The following is a 17,876-nucleotide window of genomic DNA, read 5'->3' as shown; positions in this document are numbered from 1 at the left end:
TTGCTTATTATTTTCTATTAAAAAAGAAAAGTTTAAAAAAAAATTATAATATGATTATAATTATTCTTTATGTTAACAAACGTAGAAATAAAACATTAACAATATTGATAAAAGATTAGTAGACATTAATTGATTATTAAACTGTTCCTGCATATCTGTATCACCTGTGTGGGAAACTCGAGACCGCAGTCTCGCCAATGACAATTCGTCTCGATAAAATCTCCAGGTTCATCTCTGAGGTCTTCGCTCGGACTGAGACCTTGAGGATGGGTCGGTGGGGCGGTGGTCGTGGTCGCGTTAGTGGTAGTTGTCGCTGGTTCCCTTTTGACTTTGGTGGCGGTCCGTCTTGACGAGGTGTCGGCTTCGGCTGTCACCGAACGAGTCGACGATTCTGACGCTTTCCTACACGACTCTGCACTCTGTAAATGAACAAGTAAACAAAATGTTACAATAAAAAAATCACTCTCTATTTTTTCTTACAAATACTTGAAATGTAGTAATACTTGTAATTCTGATAGAACTCTCAACGTTATTGCATACCGGAATATGGTAGTTTTTTAATATAAAACGGTTTGAAATTGGATTTAAATATCAATTATTTGTTATTAATAATTATCGATATGACAAGCACATGTGACAACACGTGATAGTTATCACATATTTATTAAAATGCATTTGTTGGATTGATTGTTGCAAACCGTTGAATTCTTCGTATTGCCTCTCTCTCTTTCTTTCAATCTTACTACGTACTCTGACATAATTATAAATACCTGATCGTATACGTGTACGTGTGTAAGTTTCTCCACATGGATGCGTCGCGATTTACCAGTGATACAAGTTGACAAGTGATAAGTATTCAAGTATTGGCTGAACCGTTCGAAAGCGGATCGATGGAAATGGAAATGTAAACTGTCGCGTTTCTAATTTTATTCACATGTAACTTCTTTAAGGATAATATTTTATTTTTATTTCTTTCTGTCGTTTAAAAAAGTTAAATATAATAAAAGTACTCTTCAAGAGTTACTTACATCAATTTTAAATAAATAATAATAAAAGAGAGTCAAAATATAAGTTTTTTGCTTGTAACGCGACATATTTCTGAACAAAAAAAAAAAAAAAAAAAAAAAAAAAAAAAAACAACAGCTAACGTATAAATTATTGATATTCCAAGGAATAATTTTTTGTACGTACAATAATTCTGATATTTGACGATGATAATTTGATTTTACTTGTTCATGTTTGATATTCAGAGTCTTTTTCATCATCATCAATAGAATCGAAAAAAACTTTAAGACACTATATCCATCTCCTCCTGTTGTTAATATAGGCAATCAGAAACCGGATATAAACAAACGATTTATTCAATCTTATCGTATATCGTTCGGTCTTGTAATAAAATAAATGTCGAGAGTTCTTTGTACGCATTGCTACGAGACATAAGCGCGACGACGAGAGCAGAACGCAGGTCGATGCAAATCATGCCGGCAAACGCGTCGCGCGGGGGATAGAAAATGAAAACGCCCCGCGCTACGTCAGCGTGCGCGCGGATGCAAATAAATCAGCGCGGGTCCCGGTCGCGACGATGGCGGTAAAGAGGGAAGAACAAAGACGAGGAAGACGATGGTCGAAGCAAAAGAAGGAAGGATCGGCGGGAGGGAAAATAAAGGCGCGGCGGGAGGGGGAGGGGGAAGGGGACGGGGGTGGAATCGAGCGAAATAATGTGCGCGAGATTGCTTGTAACCCGAGGACCTCTCTCGCGAGAGAGTAACCCAATCTTTTTCTCCTTCTTTCTCTTCCTCTCTCTCTTTCTTTCTTTCTTTCTTTCTTTCTTTCTTTTCTCTCGTCTGTTCTCGTTACTCCGCTTTGTCGTCTTGCCGTGGTTTGCGAGGGCGAACGATACGCGCGAAAGAAACAACGAAAGGGGCACGACACACACGCGCAAAGGGAAGAGGGAGAATATGATTATTTATTCGCAATGAATATCGATGACGGGCCACCGAGTGTATATCGTACCTCGACTGGCAATAAGGGCTCGAATGGCATTCTCGGGGGTCCGTTTGCCCAAGCGTATATCGTGCTCTCCTTGCTTTTGTCCTGCAATCGCGAGATAATCGATCCGGCAAAATCACGGCAATCCGAAACGTGAGGATTTAATTGGCAGGTTAGGGTACACGACGTTAAGGGATGGTTCACTCCTTCTTCTTCGCTTACCTCGCTCTTCGGGGGTACTCCGACTGCTCCGTGCGGGCTCAGCGTCACCGACGACGTGGAATGGGGCGGCACGCCGGGATACAATTGCGAATGAGGGGATAGTCCGTGGGCGTGAGGGTGAGAATGAGGATGCGGCGGCGGGGGCGGCGGGGGTGCGGGCGGCTGCAGGGAATGCGCGTGAGGTAAGAGCGCCGCCGCGGCCGCGCTCCTTAAAAGATGAGCCTGTAGTTGTTGCAGATGTGGCGTCATACCGGGATGCATGCCCAACGCCGGACTCATGGCTGCGACATAATACAATTTAATTAATTACTTGTATATGTGGCAGAGTGTTGTAAATTACTTTGTAAATGCCTTTTTTAATACTTATTTATCGTGATATTTATCTTACAATTATAACGTCCAGAATAAAATTATATATATATAATATTTTATAGCAGTAATAAAATCAAGATAAAAATATTCATTTTTGAGGAATATTTCGATACGTATTAATATTTGATGATTGATAAATATCGAATGTTTTTCACACTTTATATAATCGCTCTCGAATATGTGGTGACAATAGGAGAATAATAGATAAATATCGAAATCGGATTGCATGTCCGTTCTCTTGACAGTCCAAGCACGACACGCCGGACTTCCGGTACGTAGGCTAAGCTTGCATTTCAATCAGGAGCTTCTGGTGACTATTACAAAACCGTAAAGTAACCGCGAAGAACCTATTATACTATGCATACACTATGATAATTCATCAAATAAACTTGTCTCTTATTGTCAGATAAATCCGTTCACGCGAATGTAACTTTATAAAAATTCATAATATATTAATAATATTAATAATATTACTGTGTATTAATCATTATTGTTATAATCGTTATATAATTCTCACATTTGAATTGAAAATAAAAAAGTATAAATAATCAGAAAATTTTGAGAAATATAATTTCTAGTTATATGGTGGTACAAATGTAAATTAGAGCAAAACGTAACTTCTGCGTATTGGATGAAAGTGAATGAAAACGAATAGGAAAGGATGACGAGAAGGTACGCTCGTGCGTAGTTTACAATAGCGTATACAATGAAGGCAAATTTAACGAGCGGCTACATCCTGCGGGGTTATTCAACGATGCAACGCCGACAAACGACTGGCGTACTACGCCGCCTGAATTTTAATTCGTTAATTACTTCATTTAATCGCAAATCACCGGGCGTTCTTAACTCGCGAGTAAGAGGACCTCCGCCTATATAATTATTTCATGTTCACCGATACCTTAAACTCGTTACTGTTTGATCGTCCTTAAGAAACCAAATCACTAGAACGACACTGTTTAATATATAATTTATATATTTACCTTTTATCATAAACAAGTTTATCTATTATTATTTATCACGTCTGATTTAGTACTCGTGTCGAATTAAGTTGTCGCCTTTGAGAGATCTTGTCGCAAAATTTCGAAATATTTAATCATTTATAATTTTTATTCTTAACTCAAGCGAATGTGCGTGTTGGCGATTATAATACTAATAATAATAGCAAGTATCATTAATATTAGTATATAAATTCTTATAAAATTACATATGAAATATACATTTAAAGGAGATAAATTTATTTATGAAGAAAATTAGTCGTAGCTTCTTTCGTCGTAGAAATTTTGTAAAAAATAGAAACAAATTATGCAACATATAAAACTCTTTGAATAGCTATATTCAATTTATTAGAGGAAGATGAAAAGAGAATATTGCTTACCAGCAGAAAGGTGTCCATAACTTCCACTCGCACTACTACTTCGCGAACCATTCACGATGGATGCTAAGCTGTTTGGGCTAAATCGAATCATGCTGTCGATGTCAAATCTGTCGGAATACGGTGAACTGCTCAATGCTCTTTTCCGACTTGCCCTGATTGCCGAGGCTCTCGGACTTCCTAGTCTCGACGATGCTGAAATTAATATACATCAAAATGAATTTAAATATAGGCAAAAAGTAAATACGATGAAAAAAGTTTAAGTCTTAAATCTTTGATTATGTTTTCAATGTCGCTCACTCGCTATTTCTGCATTAAACAGATTGAAGATGATTTTACAAAATTTACAATTAATAATTATCGTTATCAAATGCTAATATAGGTTCTGTCAGAACACGCATTTTTAACATTTATCGCTGAGATGGTAATCAGGTACATAGGCAGAAAGAAGTCGAATGGAAGGTGGAGAAGATCCAGGAACGTAGCAAGAAAGAAAAAGAGAGACAGAGAGATAAAAAGAATCGAGGAGAGGGAGCTGATCTTGCGGCTTGAACGTTTTAGCGGCGATTTGCCTGCGACCGCAGCACAACGATGTAATATACAAACCACTTTCTTAAGAGCGCGGTGGCGGCTCGCTTGTACGTACCATCGTTGGTTACATGGTGGCGGTTATACGCGCTCTCTCTCTCCTTCTCTTTTTCTCTTTTTTCCCCCAGATTTCTTGCATTACCTTTGCAGGCGCAATACCTACGGGATTAAGCTGCGAGTGCTCTTCACTTCGCTTTCGTACTCCTTTTTCTTCCGTCTTATACCTGTTTCGTCTTTCTTTCTTTCTTTCTTTCTCATCTTTTCCCCTCTACGTCACCTATCTTAGAAGCAACGCGATACACAGGAGACGAGCACCAAGAGCGAATCTACCCTTCTCCTCAATTTCCACTTGGTTGATCGCTCGTTTGCGCACAACAGGTATAGAGTTACTCGCAGTTGTGTGGAACTTTTTTTTTTTTTTTTTTTTTTCGCGTCGTGTCCAACCCGCGCACAAACGGTCTTCTCCGCTTTATCTTCCACTCGTCGGTTATTAATTCGGCCACTGATCAGATTTACACTGGGCTCGCCGGTAGTAAAGCCCAGATTGCCGTGCGGTTTTTCCGCACGATCTGAGACGATCGCGTGCTCAATGAACGATTTATCGCCTGCTTTCTTAGCAAATTATATTGAAAGAGTTTAGGATTATCGTTGGTTTTTAATTAAAATTGAAATAGAACGATAGTTAAAGCGTAAAGCAGGATTTTTTCGGACAATCAACAAGGATTCTTTTCTCTCGTCATCTCGAGGGAAATCGGCTCATCTCATCCGTCAGGATCCAAAGGATCGCTCTAACATAGCATTCGGACCCGCATCGCGTCCAGCAATTCTCGCCGAGTTTAATGAATATGCGAACGAAACCATCGTACGTTCTTCCTCCATGCTCGTCAGCCTTATCGTGGTTTCGTTTTCCTCGCAGCATCTCAACACGTTCAATAAGTCCCAGACTCTTCTCTTCGCTCCCTCGCGCGTGCAGGTCGAACATGGGATTGAGACATGTAAATTGGTGCAATCGTCCGCTCCGATCGGCGCGGCTCCTCCCATATACGGAGGATGCTATGGCATTATATAGCGCTTTTCAAACGAAACTTTCCGCAGCCATACTAGAGTACTAGAGTTTTAATTTCTCGAGGATCAAGCGTTTCAATTTAAACAGTTCCAAAATAATTTATCGGACACGTTCTTGTAATCAATCTCGTTGTTACTTTTGCCCAAAGATGGCGAAAGATTTGAGTCTTCAATATTTTACACGATTCTGATTAAATGGTGATTTTGATAAAAAAATTTAAGCGTTCGATGTTTCGCGATATTGTGATTACATCGAGATGCGCACGCACACGTGTGTACGTATGCGCGATCAAACGCGAGATCGGGAGTTGGGAGCGGAGAAAGAATATGAAGAGGGCGGGAAGAGGAAATGTGAGACAACCTGTAGGGTAGGCGCTAAGGTGTTAATGAGGTCGTGTCGCTCCGAGTCGATTCAATTATGCGGCGGTGGCGGCTAACGAGGCCCCGTTTACCCTTTCGGTCGTCTTTTAGCCTCTCGGCCGCTTAACCAGTCGATCTCCTACCTGCCGGTAGGAGCCGTTACATATATACGGGGCTAGCCACGGCTAGTGGCACGCATAACTCAAGTCGCGCGTTAGAGAAATGCGTGAACCGTAGATATTAAAGCAGGACACATATATTAGAGAATATATCTTACCATCGATAGAGAATGGGAATTCGGACGAAGCGAGAGTGCTGGCAGGACCTGCCGCGTGTAACAGATACTCGGGCCCCAAACCACCCAGTCCTGAAAAAACAAGAAAAAAAAAATAAAAATTATTTGTGTATCGTAGACGCTCTTATGGCGGACGGACATCATTTCGGTTTGCTCGGGAGGGAAGTGAAGCACGTTATTACCGGGACGGTAGATCACGCGCGACGGATCGAATTCAAAGACACTTTTGTAGGCTGGAAGAGAAACTTCCGGCGGAAATGCGGGCCCCCCTTTTACGGGGTACGTCGTTCATAGACAAAGAGAGGAGGAGGAGAAGGAGGAGGGGAGAAAAATGTAACGGATAGGACGTATGGTCTACGAACGCTTCTTCTATTCGTGTATCCGGTTAATTACCGTGTAACGAGGCGTTGGGACTGTGCGTGGAGGCTTGGAGCTGGTGGTAAAGATGGTCCATGTAGTTGAGCCGGTACGCGGGATGCAGGGCCGTATGTTCCGAGAGGGGATGACTCCTGCGTAGGAAGTCACCGCCGGAAGTCCCGTTGCCCGCAGTCCCGCCACCCCCGCCAGCGTTGTTACCGTTACCACCTCCGCCACCGTTGCCGTTACTGGATGTTCCAATGGTACTGCCGGACAATCTGAAAAAAAAAAAAAAAAAAAAAAGTAAACGTTAGATTAATCGAGCACTTTCACTCGGGACTTAATAATAAGAGATTAAAATTGTTCGCAGAAATTGTTAAATAGATGTAATCGCCGATGATAAAGCCTCTCTGTATAAGAAGGTAGCTCTCATTAACGAAACGTATTTTTGGCGAGACATTTATGATTTACAGCGAAAAGAGGGGGAAGAAAAACATTCTCGTTTGACGGATGAAATTACGACACGCTCCGTAGACGCGACAAATGGCGCGTGTCTCTTCGTCAAAGCTTCTATTCGCGTCGCTTCTTGACGCAGAGACAGGTGTCTTCCGTCAATGGCACGGTCGTATGATCAAAGTATAACTTTGTTCGCGGGGGGATAGAATAATGCGTTTTTGTTTGTCGTCCCTACTGAACGTCACAATGCGCGCGCTCGTTTGCTTCGAGGAAAAGGATCCGCGGGGTCCAGAAGAGAAACCAACACCGTCACGAGGGAGACGGCGCGTCTCGTTTTGAGTGATGGCAATTCGCCACGCTCGAAACATCGAGAAACGATGCGTGTCGTGGTGCCTTCAAAGATCCTCGACGTCCGGGTTCTTCCTCATCGGAGTTCGCTGCTAACGGGATGAGTCTCGTGCGAGTAAAATTGCGTCTTTCGATCGCGCATTTATGTCGCGTGTGTTAAACATTATAATATTATATTAAATCAACGCGCATCTCAAATTTACGAACCAATGTACGCTGCATCGGCAACAGGTTCTTTGCTTTAAAGAAATATAAATTAGGAAGAGATCCGTTTGCAAAGCGCGAATTGACAAGCGTTACCCAGCCGACCAAAGGTCATCGAGAACGACGTAAATAAAATCCTCTCTTCGCCGATTGAATCTCACTCTCGAATGAAGAGAAGGAATGAAAAAAAAAAAAAAATTAACATTATTGAGATTTAATTAATCGACGGGATGATTATTTATGCGATGCGCCGCGAATGATAAAATAAATAATACCATGGATGGAACGAAAACAGAGGTAAGATTGGCGCGTGTCGTAACGTTTTAAGGCAGATTACGATGTTTGAGTCGGTCGCTGTCTAAATATTGGCTCCGCGCTTCCACGAGTTTGCTGAGTAAAGACAACCGGGTCGACTGTTTGACTTTGCTCAGTGTCCACGGATTTTGATTACTGTCTGTTGGCTACCCGTTTACAGTGGTCGACCGTGTTAAAACGTTTGTCGCGATACTCGTTGACAGGTCGATGGATCTCTCAATCCCGTATATATCTTGTTTTTAAAGACGTTGAAACTCTATAATATTGTTTTAAACTTGTTTTTATAGATATGTCGTGACAAATATATTATATGGATGAATAGCTATAATATTATTGACAATTTATATAAAATTTTAGAATCCTATAAGATTTCTTTAATATTCGATTGCAAACCACCGTTTCCACACAGTTTACTAAAATAATTATTTCTTTCCGCGAAGCAGTGACGGTATGGTAAAAATTAGGGCGCTTTGACAGGCTGCTTAGTAGCAGATCTCATAAAAAAGTCGACTGGGGGGAGAGAGAATCGGGAGGAACTGGGGACACCATTACAATGAAAACATCGTCGACTCTGCCGGATTTGGCACGCTCGTTTTTTTCGTTTTTTTTTTTTTTTTTTTTTTTTTTTTTTTCTTTTTCGCACCGAGAGAGAAATGGGCGAAAGAGAGAGACGGAGCTTGAGAACTCGGTGGAGGAAAAGAGAAAGAGAGCAAGCTGTGTCTATTTCCAATCCTGCTGACTGCCAGATGACTCGAGGTATGGTTCTGCCTCTGGTTGCTGTCCTTCCTTCCTTCCTTTTCTATCGCTTTCCTCCTTCTCCCTTCGCAGCCTCTACTTTAAGCGCCTGTCACACTTTGCAAGTTTTTAAAATATCGGAAATTTAATCTTTTCTTGTACCAGTAAAAGAAAACTATGGTACGTAAAAATTCTAGAATTTTTTTTTTGCGGAAAATGTATTTCTCGGATTCAAGTATTAGTTATTTTAGTATAAAAGTATTATATTTACATATTTGACAATTGTTTGAAAATATTTAAATCATATTTCTTTGGATATTTTGATGCCTAAACGATCCACACATGGAAAAAAATCCGTACAGTGCGAGAAAAGTTTTATTTTTTTCCTTCCTCCTTCTCTCTTCTCACTTTATTTCTCGTCTTTTAATTCTTCTTTGTTCCCGTTTCTCTCCAATCTCCGAAATTCTCTGTGGCGCACATATTCGCGTCCTTCTTCCACGTCACAGCTTTCCGTCCTCTGCCGAAACAGTCCTCACCGACAGATAAAACTCGAGTCGTTAACTCGACACGCCGGAAACCGACGCATCTATCTTTATCTACGACCCGTCCGCCTCGGAAACTCGGGGCTCTTTCTTGAAATTCTTACGGCCATCGCGCTTGTGTCTTCTCAGCGATATTCAGCAATGTCGGTATTTCCGATTAAAAATTTTTCAAAGAATGTAGACTCCCAAATAGACAAAGCCCTTTTTCGTTTGTAATTGTTTGATCGCGAGAGCTACACAGAAAAAAAGTAAGTGTCAAATCAAAACTTATATACTCATATGAACGCGTTTGTTGTTTCATATATACGCAACAATTTCTAAGTTAAAGAAATTGTTAAAAGAATTTAAAAATCTTAAATTTCAACAATATTATAACCTTATTTCAATACTACAATTGTCATTTCAAGAATAAAATAATTATTTTAACCCTAAGAAAATTATAATATTTGATTTGATCATGAATTATTTTCTATCCAACATTTTTTTCTCTTCCATTCAAGAAAATTATTCTTAAACAACAAGAATATATTTCTCTTGCTTGAACTATATAAAATGTCTTGATCCAAACAAATTTTCTTTATTTCAAGATTTACATTTTGAAACTAAAGATATTGTCAAAATAAGAATATTCTTTTTTTCTGCGTAAAAAAATGCCAATACAAAGTATTGTATAATTTATGATGAGTCGTAGGATAATTTCGTAGTAAGCCAATTTTTTTCTTTTATACTTTTGCATACATCAAGTGAAAATTTTTATTACAGAAAATCCGCGCAACAAAAGTACTTGAAAACTAATAATAGTTAAAATGATCGAATATATGAGGCTTTCTAAAAAATTTTGTCGGTGATAATTCGGCGATCGCTGGCAGACACGCGACGTCTCGGTTGTTTTAATCTCGCGTGGAAGAAGGGGGAGGAGAGGGAGAGAAGAGGGAACGACGGAGCCGAGTGAAGAATTAAGGTTCGCAAGCTCATTAACGTGACTCGTGGTAATGAGGCGAGTTAAGCGGTGCCCAGGAACATCTGCCCGGTTTCCCTGCTGCCCCTTGCGACTCGAAAAAAAAAAACAAAAAAAAAAAAAAAAAAACGGAGAGAACGCGACGACGAAAAGAAGCTCCGTGTGCAGAGGTCGAAATGGGGTAGAAGGATGTCTTAAGAAAGGCTTAAGCACGAGTCGAAAGCCGATCAGCGCGATGTGGAAAGGCGAGAGATTTGGCCGTTACCTTTATCCCTTTCTATCGCATCGATGTAAGATGACTCTTTAAAATTTGCCGAACGAATAATCCCGTGACTCGTCAAAATTGATGACGCCCCATAATGAGAGATCTATATCAATCTTTATAATCCCGAGGAATCTCCACTTATTATAATAACTTGTAATAATTGTGTTATAATCGCGCGATCGCATAAATGGTACAATTATTTGTACATTATCTAAAGTACGGTAGACTCTCTTACGGCGGAAAAGGTTGAACATGCGGCGTTTCTACGAGGTTTCAACTTATGGTATTTATTGCTGTGCCTTGTCGAACGCGTAGTGTTGCGAGAATGATAAAGAGAGGGAAGGAAACCATATGGCGGATTCTGTGCAGCGCAGCACACAAATGAACGCGGTTGAAACGCGAGCGCCGAAAAGAGGGGAAAAGAAAAAAAGAGATAAAATGATAGAATTATATGTAAACGTATATCGAGGGATAATAATTTTTGGAATATTATCGGCAATCGCTCGTGACGATGCAGATGCTCGTTATTTGTCTCTTTAGCGACAACTGCGTTGGAAATCGACGATAAACGGTGGAAATGATCAATGCTATTCACGTTCATCTTTCTCTTGCCGGATCTCGGTAGCTCATATAATCCAGTCGTTGATGTGGTTGTAGCAGCGCTTAACCGCGCTGATCCCGAGGTGATTTTTCGCAACTCTGCACACTCTTCGCGGGTGATCTATGGTCGCGATCCTGGCGCGGGGCCAGGATCGCGCTTTCTCAGCCTGAGGGAGAACGTCAACGACCAGGGCAAAACTTCTTAAGCTCGTACTACGAAAAGTCATGAAACGTCGGCGTCGTCGCGGACCTGGAGCTGGAATTATTTTCGATGGACACACAGATATAGTTCCACGCCTGGCGCTTAGGGGGTTAAGTCGTATAATCTTATATTTAGCACGTCTCTCGGACCCTTCTAGTTACCCTTCAACGAGTCAAAGGAAATTTCTTGCGTTTTACTGTTGCAGGTTTTCAAAGACTTTTTTTCTTTATTTACGCAAATTACGCTATTTTGCAAAATTTTTTACATAAATTAAAAAAAAAAAAAAAAATATTGACAATCAACAACGTAACGATTTAAAGACGAAAACGGCAGACACAAAATTCAAGAGACACGCGTCTCACGTAAATAAGATTACTCACTCGGGAATCGAGCGATAGGAGCTTGGGATGTTTTCCAAACGAGTCTGGAATGTGAGGAAAACTCGACTGCGATCAGGTAGAGCCTCGTTAATCAAGGTATTTACACGCGAGATCGGTTGCCAACCTATCGATATGCGAACCGTCGTCGCGAATCGATCGGAGCCGCGCCTTCGTTGCAAATCCGGCCTAACGGCGCTATATGTTCGCTTGTAGTGTTATTTATAGGCTATTCGAACGCTGCGTAGCGCGCGTCTCGCGTACGTGCGTTTAATTCATTTAAGCCGGAGATTCGTCCTCGGATACTTTGCAGAGGACAGGCCGTGGCCGGTCGTAAGTTACACGCGAATTAGCGATCTCCGTGCTATTAGCACATTAGCTACTTTTTCTTTCAGACTTTTAGATGTCGTCGGAAACGATATAATACATGCCGCTCTGACAAGTACTTCAATATTTTGTTTCATGTTGTTACAATAAAATTAGTTACTTTATCGAGAAATATAATACAAGAAATATAATAGAGATTTTTTTCTCATTATTTAAGTGAATATGATAAAAATAATAAAATAAAAGGAAATTAATCTACACATATTAGAATACAGTGAAAAACCAAACTGTCAAAACGAACTAACTGAACTGCGGTTCAGTTACGTCAAAGGTTTAGGCGTCTAATACATTTTGAGATTCATTAATTTCGACACTGCACAAAGTACATAATTTAACCTTTTAAAATATAAAATTAATAATTAATTTTTAAGTTAAAGATTTGCCTTGTAGAATAAAAATTTGATATAACATTTATGATTTTGAAATTAAATTTTATACAGCTAATCTTTACTTCAACTCACAAATTAATTTTATATTTTAAAAATGTTTTGCGCAGTGTGAAATTCATGAATCTCGAAATGTATTATATATATATTATAAATTTTGACGTAGTTGAGATCTATATAATTCCTCCTTAAATTATTAGGTAATTATTCCTTCTTACTCTTACATTAAATTTCTCTACTCCAGTGACGCGGGTAGCAGTTTTGTCGCCTTGATACATAGCCGAGCGACGTTAATGCGCTTTTTGTGTTTCGCGAAAGAAATTTATCGCACTACCCGCTAGATTTATCGCGAAGAATCCTCGACCAGTCTCCACCTCTATATTCACCGCGATCGCGAACCGACTCGACACAAAAGTTCCAAAGTGCTTGGAATTTATTCTATAGATAATGCACAGTGCACTACCATATTAAAAATTACGCGCGCTCGCGTAAGGTGATAAATAATTAAGAGAAAAATGTTACAGGCTTGTTCTAGAATCATTCTTTAATCTATAATGTGCCTATTCCGATAACAGAAAATTCCAACGCACATATAACTGTTGCCTCTTTAACGAATGTTTGTGTGTTACTCTGTTTGCTGACACAGTCGAGGCACGCGATTTACTCGTAGGGTTCGATTTTATACAAGGATGCGTCTCTTCGTAGTTTGTACGTGCGAGGCCTACTAAACTCCCAACTCTTTTGGGTTCCGGTTGCAGCGTAAAAACTTTGCCGCCTCTTTGTCGCCTCTTCCTCTTTTCAAGTTTCGGTAAAATCGACATGCAAGACAGGCGGGGAATGTCGTCGTCGTCGACCAGGCGCCAGTAACGAAGTAATTCGTGCGCAAAAATGTTACGCGATGCAACTTGAATTATTCATTTTCGTTGTAACTCTTGTAACGCGGGAGAACCGTTCTATCCCCGACCTACGAAATATATTAACAGACAATTCCGGATAAAATCGCTCCTTTTATTAATATTTCCAAGAGTGTTTTTAATTTCTTTATAGAGTATCGTGTTCACGCGATATTTTTCGATTTTAAGTCCGATTGAAAAATGCCCCAATGATACAAAATGCGTCTTGTTTAAGTAGCGAATAATTACATGGATTTCGAATGTGATATGCATTTATTTACCGAAGCACATTGAATACAATGCATGCTTGCAACGTAGTATTTTCGGAAAATAGAGAACATAATAAAGAATTTTGTGCATGCGGCATGGGACGCACTCGTCGTATCAGACAGAAAAGATCGGCATTCACAATAGTGCAGGTAAACGAATAATGGTGGGTATGCATTGAGGATATGCCGTGACTAATGACTCTATCGACGGGGAATCGAAGGACGTTTATCGACTCGGAGTAACGTAAAATACTCATTTGAGCCACGTGTTTCACGAATGCTGAATGAAGAATGCTTCGAAGAAAATTTGTCTCTTTTCGAATCAAAAATCGCTCTCGAACTTGTTTCATAATTTTCTGTCACAGCTGCGCGAGGGAAAACTTCTTTGCTGAAGATTTGATGAAGATTTTAGCTATGCTCCTTCTCGCTCCCTTTCTTTCCTTCTTTCCCGCGCACAAAGCTAGAAGAGCCACTGCGTTTTGTCACGCTTTTTAAGTAGAACGCCGTAACACGCTCATGATTGCCTCGTACAATTACCTGCAAATCTGCCCGCCTCTCTCTTCATCTTCGCTGTCGGGACGTATATCCTACGCCTAATGTACAACATGGCGCGAACATGACACAAAACTACGGATTCCTTTTTTTATTTTTTTTTTTTTTTTCGTGACGCGACGCTTCGTTCCGTCCGCCTGAAATTACGCTCGCTCTCCAATCTCCGCTCGCGCAATGTGGGATAAATGACGGGCCTACGCTATGCCACCGGCGATGTTGAAGACCAACGACTGCACAATTCTGACGCGAGACATCTTATTTTCAAATAAAATTCGCAAAGAAGGTTTTTTATTGTATTAATTTATGATTATTTCTTTTGTTTCGCCAGGTAACACAACAAATATATGTGGATGTGTATGTAATAAAAGAATTTTGTTCTTTTAATTTTAAATCTACAAACTCTTCCCTGCACGCACATGTACAAACAGCTCGATAATAAAATAATAAAATAACGAAGCAATAAAAAAAAAAAAAAAAAAAAAAAATACATTTCAAAAGAGACACGAATGCATTTTTAGAAAGAACAAGTTTTCAAAAGCGGACATTTAATTCACCCGGACTTGATCACGCATTAAATACGTTTTCGCGCGATCCCTTTAAATTCCTTACCCCCTCGATCACCCCCTCTGTGCGAGAGGACTCGTGCAAATGCGTTTGTAATCGCGCGCGAAGCAAGATCCAAAAGCGTGAGCCTACAAGGTTCCCCCTTTTTTTACCTCCTCACCCTTTCCACCTCGCAAACTCCTTTGCGCGCTAATAAAATGCGCTCCGTTCTGTTCGTTCGCTTCTCGCAAAGCCCTCTTTACATTTACATGGGCCGGGGCAGCTCGAAGCGTGCGGCTATACGTGGTCGTGAGGACATCGCGCTCATGAATTTATCCCGAGAGTTCTCTCTACCACCACCACTGTAACGTATCCGGGCGCGCGAAGAGGACGATGGGGGGAAAAGGAACACGATGAGAGACCGAACCATCTCAGTGTCACTGGACCAGTTTCACGAGAAAAGGGGGCGAAGGCGGTCGGAAGTTCCCGAATTAATCGATGTCAAATTTAATTAACGTTAGCACGCACGTATAACTCCAGTATATACAGTCGATAATCGTGTGTAATTAATTGCAAAATTCCTCGTTTATTAAATAAAAAAAAAAAAACTTAAGTTTTATTAATTGTTTTATATACCTACTTATAGCTCTATTATCTCGCGAAACTTTAAGCCGGAATCGTCGTATACATATTATTTTTTTAAATATTCATAGGCTGGAATTATGTATCTCTCGGTAACTTTGAAAGCGAGGCGAGTCAATTCTGAATCGAAAAACAGCCGGTCCGGAGTATGGGCGAGAGGATATGCGCGCCCTCGATGCTCTCGCGCTCGCGCCCGATACCGAGCGAATTGTAAATAGTGTGGCGCGCAAAGGAAGACAGGAAGGGAAGAGGGAGGAAAGGAGAGGGGGATCGTGGTACGCGAGCTACGCGTCGGTGGCGAGCGAACCGAGATGGGGATCTGCGGGATCCGGGGGTCCGGGGGAGGAAGGGAGCGACTGGCCGACAGCGCTGAAGGGGGAGACGAGGGGGCGCGAGAGAGAGAGAGAGAGAGAGAGAGAGAGAGAGAGAGAGAGAGAGTATGGGGGTAGAATAAAAGAGAAGAAGAAGAAGAAGCAGGACACACAGGACTGCCAGGCCGCCGGCGCTGGGCCGCGCGTGTATCCGCCCACGTAATCTTGATTGTCGACACACCTCCACCTCTGCCGCTCTTCTCTCTACCACGAAACGTACCTACACGAAGAGAAGATGCGCGCGCGCGTATCACCTTTCCCCGATGTATTGCCGGTACATATACCTACATCGTGAGCGTGCCCTAAGCGCGGTCCGGATGCAACCTGCGCGATAGGCGCGCCAGGGGCGTATCGAGGCCCGGAAACTGCGCGTCGTAAAGTCGATCGCGTAATTGAATCGACGGGATGTACCTATGTAATTGCCATCGAGACGCGCGCGTTTCGTGTCTTACAGGCTGGACGTACCATATATTACACGTATCATTACACACGGCAATGTAACGTCAAATATTTTTACAGCTCTCAAACGGAATCACGACGTGTATCGTATCATCAATCATTGACATTTAAAAAATTCATATAAGAATAATACACCTATAAAAAATTATATAAGAATAATGTTATTTTGTGAAGGTGACGGTGACATAACGTGCATTCAGTTTTAATCGGAATGCATGCATCTCGCGTATGTAGATATACCTATGCATGCTTATAACTCGGTGGTAGGACGATGAATAAAGTAAGCGTGCAGCTTCGGGAAAACAGAATAGGATATATTTACGAGGGGGACGTTATCTCGCTATCTTACTACGCGCGGCCCGTTCGGAGAAGTCTACATTGCTGAGGGGTTATCTTTATATTAAACGACGGAGATAATTTGCGCGGTAACAAACTGTTCTCAAAGATAGGCTCGTATAACACAAATGATATAGCCGGGCACACGCCAAGTCTCGTCGATGAAAAGAGGTTTTGATTTCTCCGAGTCGATCTGATTGCCCCGACATTTAACGCATCGTCTTCCAATTGATAGGTATACGATGATAAGCGAGTAATAATGGGATGGATTAATCGAACTCGCTAGTTATCTCGTTGTAATTTTCTATTTTTCGCCTTTATTCGCGTTTATTTGCCTTTTCTGAGACACGTACATCTACACATATAATAGGTATTTTATATCTTTGTATTTCTTTGAACACCGTGCCAAGATCCGAGTATACATTTCACTTTGCCGTTCTCGTGTCCGACTTTTGTGCGGGTGACTTCCCCTCTTTCTCGCTACAGAATAGGAACTTAGACAGGGAAACAAATGAGAGGCCGTGGATTATAATGACGCGGACAGCGGGAGGGGAGAGGATAAGAAATTGGATAAGAAAGTAAAGTGGGCGCTCGCAGCTGCATCTGTGTGTGCGAAAGCACGAAAGGGAAGAAAAGAGAAGGGAGGGAGAGGGAAAGGGAAAGGGAAAGGGAAAGGGAAAGGGAGCTCTAAGGTGGAGGATTTATGAACGACCGAAACAGGCTGCGAACCCTAAGCCCTTCGCCTGTCTCTCCTCTTGCTTTCTTTCTTTCTTTCTCTCTTTCTCTCTTTCTTTCTTTCTTTCTTTCTTTCTTTCTCTCTTTCTCTCTTTTTCTTTTTTCGCCTCTTTTCGTTTCGTATTCCGACCTTAGCGCGAATAGTATACCTGTGGCCCGGTCTCGCCCGGGTCGTTGCTGCGCTTTTTGCGCACGCAAAAAACAGTTTCGTCCTACCTCCAGCTCTTTCGCTTTCTTCCTCTCTTCACCTTTACCTCTCTTTTACCGCCGCCTGTCTCTCTTTCAATTTTACATTGTCTCCATCGTGGTCGTGACAAGTCGTCCATTCGATTATGCTCCCCCTTCTCTCTTGTTTTTGCCGCAGACTATGTGGCTAACCACGATCACGTGCTATACTCGAAGTAAAAATTTGACTTTTTACACGAAATTCTACCAAGTTGTTCAAAATAAAAAGTTTAGTATTTAGCTGTGATATTCTTCCAACTTAAAACGAGACAATCGTACTCCCGGGTCTCAATTATTATTTCTCTACGTATTTCTCAGATTCCGCCAAGTCGAACAGAAACACCGGTGGCGGGAACAGCCGATCATAATTTCATAATGCTGGGATCCACCTGTATTGAGACGGCAGTACGGTCTCTCTTAATTAACGCCGAGTTACTCGAAGCGAACCAATCGAAT

The 17,876-nt window shown here is 41.3% G+C and overlaps 1 protein-coding gene across 3 annotated transcripts in view; it reads right to left on the bottom strand.

Moving 5' to 3' along the window:
- Positions 1-17,876, bottom strand: part of Ci (uncharacterized) — a 79,732-nt gene that overhangs the window by 5,753 nt on the left and 56,103 nt on the right. For all 3 annotated transcript variants that reach the window (XM_072901052.1, XM_072901054.1, XM_072901053.1), the window contains exons 2-6: positions 6,657-6,898; positions 6,246-6,335; positions 3,959-4,150; positions 2,212-2,492; positions 165-419 (exon numbers count right to left, since the gene is read on the bottom strand). In XM_072901052.1, the coding sequence (XP_072757153.1) occupies positions 165-419; positions 2,212-2,492; positions 3,959-4,150; positions 6,246-6,335; positions 6,657-6,898 (1,060 nt within the window). The remainder of the gene's footprint in view (positions 1-164; positions 420-2,211; positions 2,493-3,958; positions 4,151-6,245; positions 6,336-6,656; positions 6,899-17,876) is intronic.

This window comes from Anoplolepis gracilipes, chromosome 10, assembly GCF_047496725.1.
Source record: "Anoplolepis gracilipes chromosome 10, ASM4749672v1, whole genome shotgun sequence".
Taxonomy (NCBI): domain Eukaryota; kingdom Metazoa; phylum Arthropoda; class Insecta; order Hymenoptera; family Formicidae; genus Anoplolepis; species Anoplolepis gracilipes.
The sequence above is the reverse complement of the archived record's forward strand: the minus strand, read 5'-3'. Positions and strand labels throughout refer to the sequence as shown.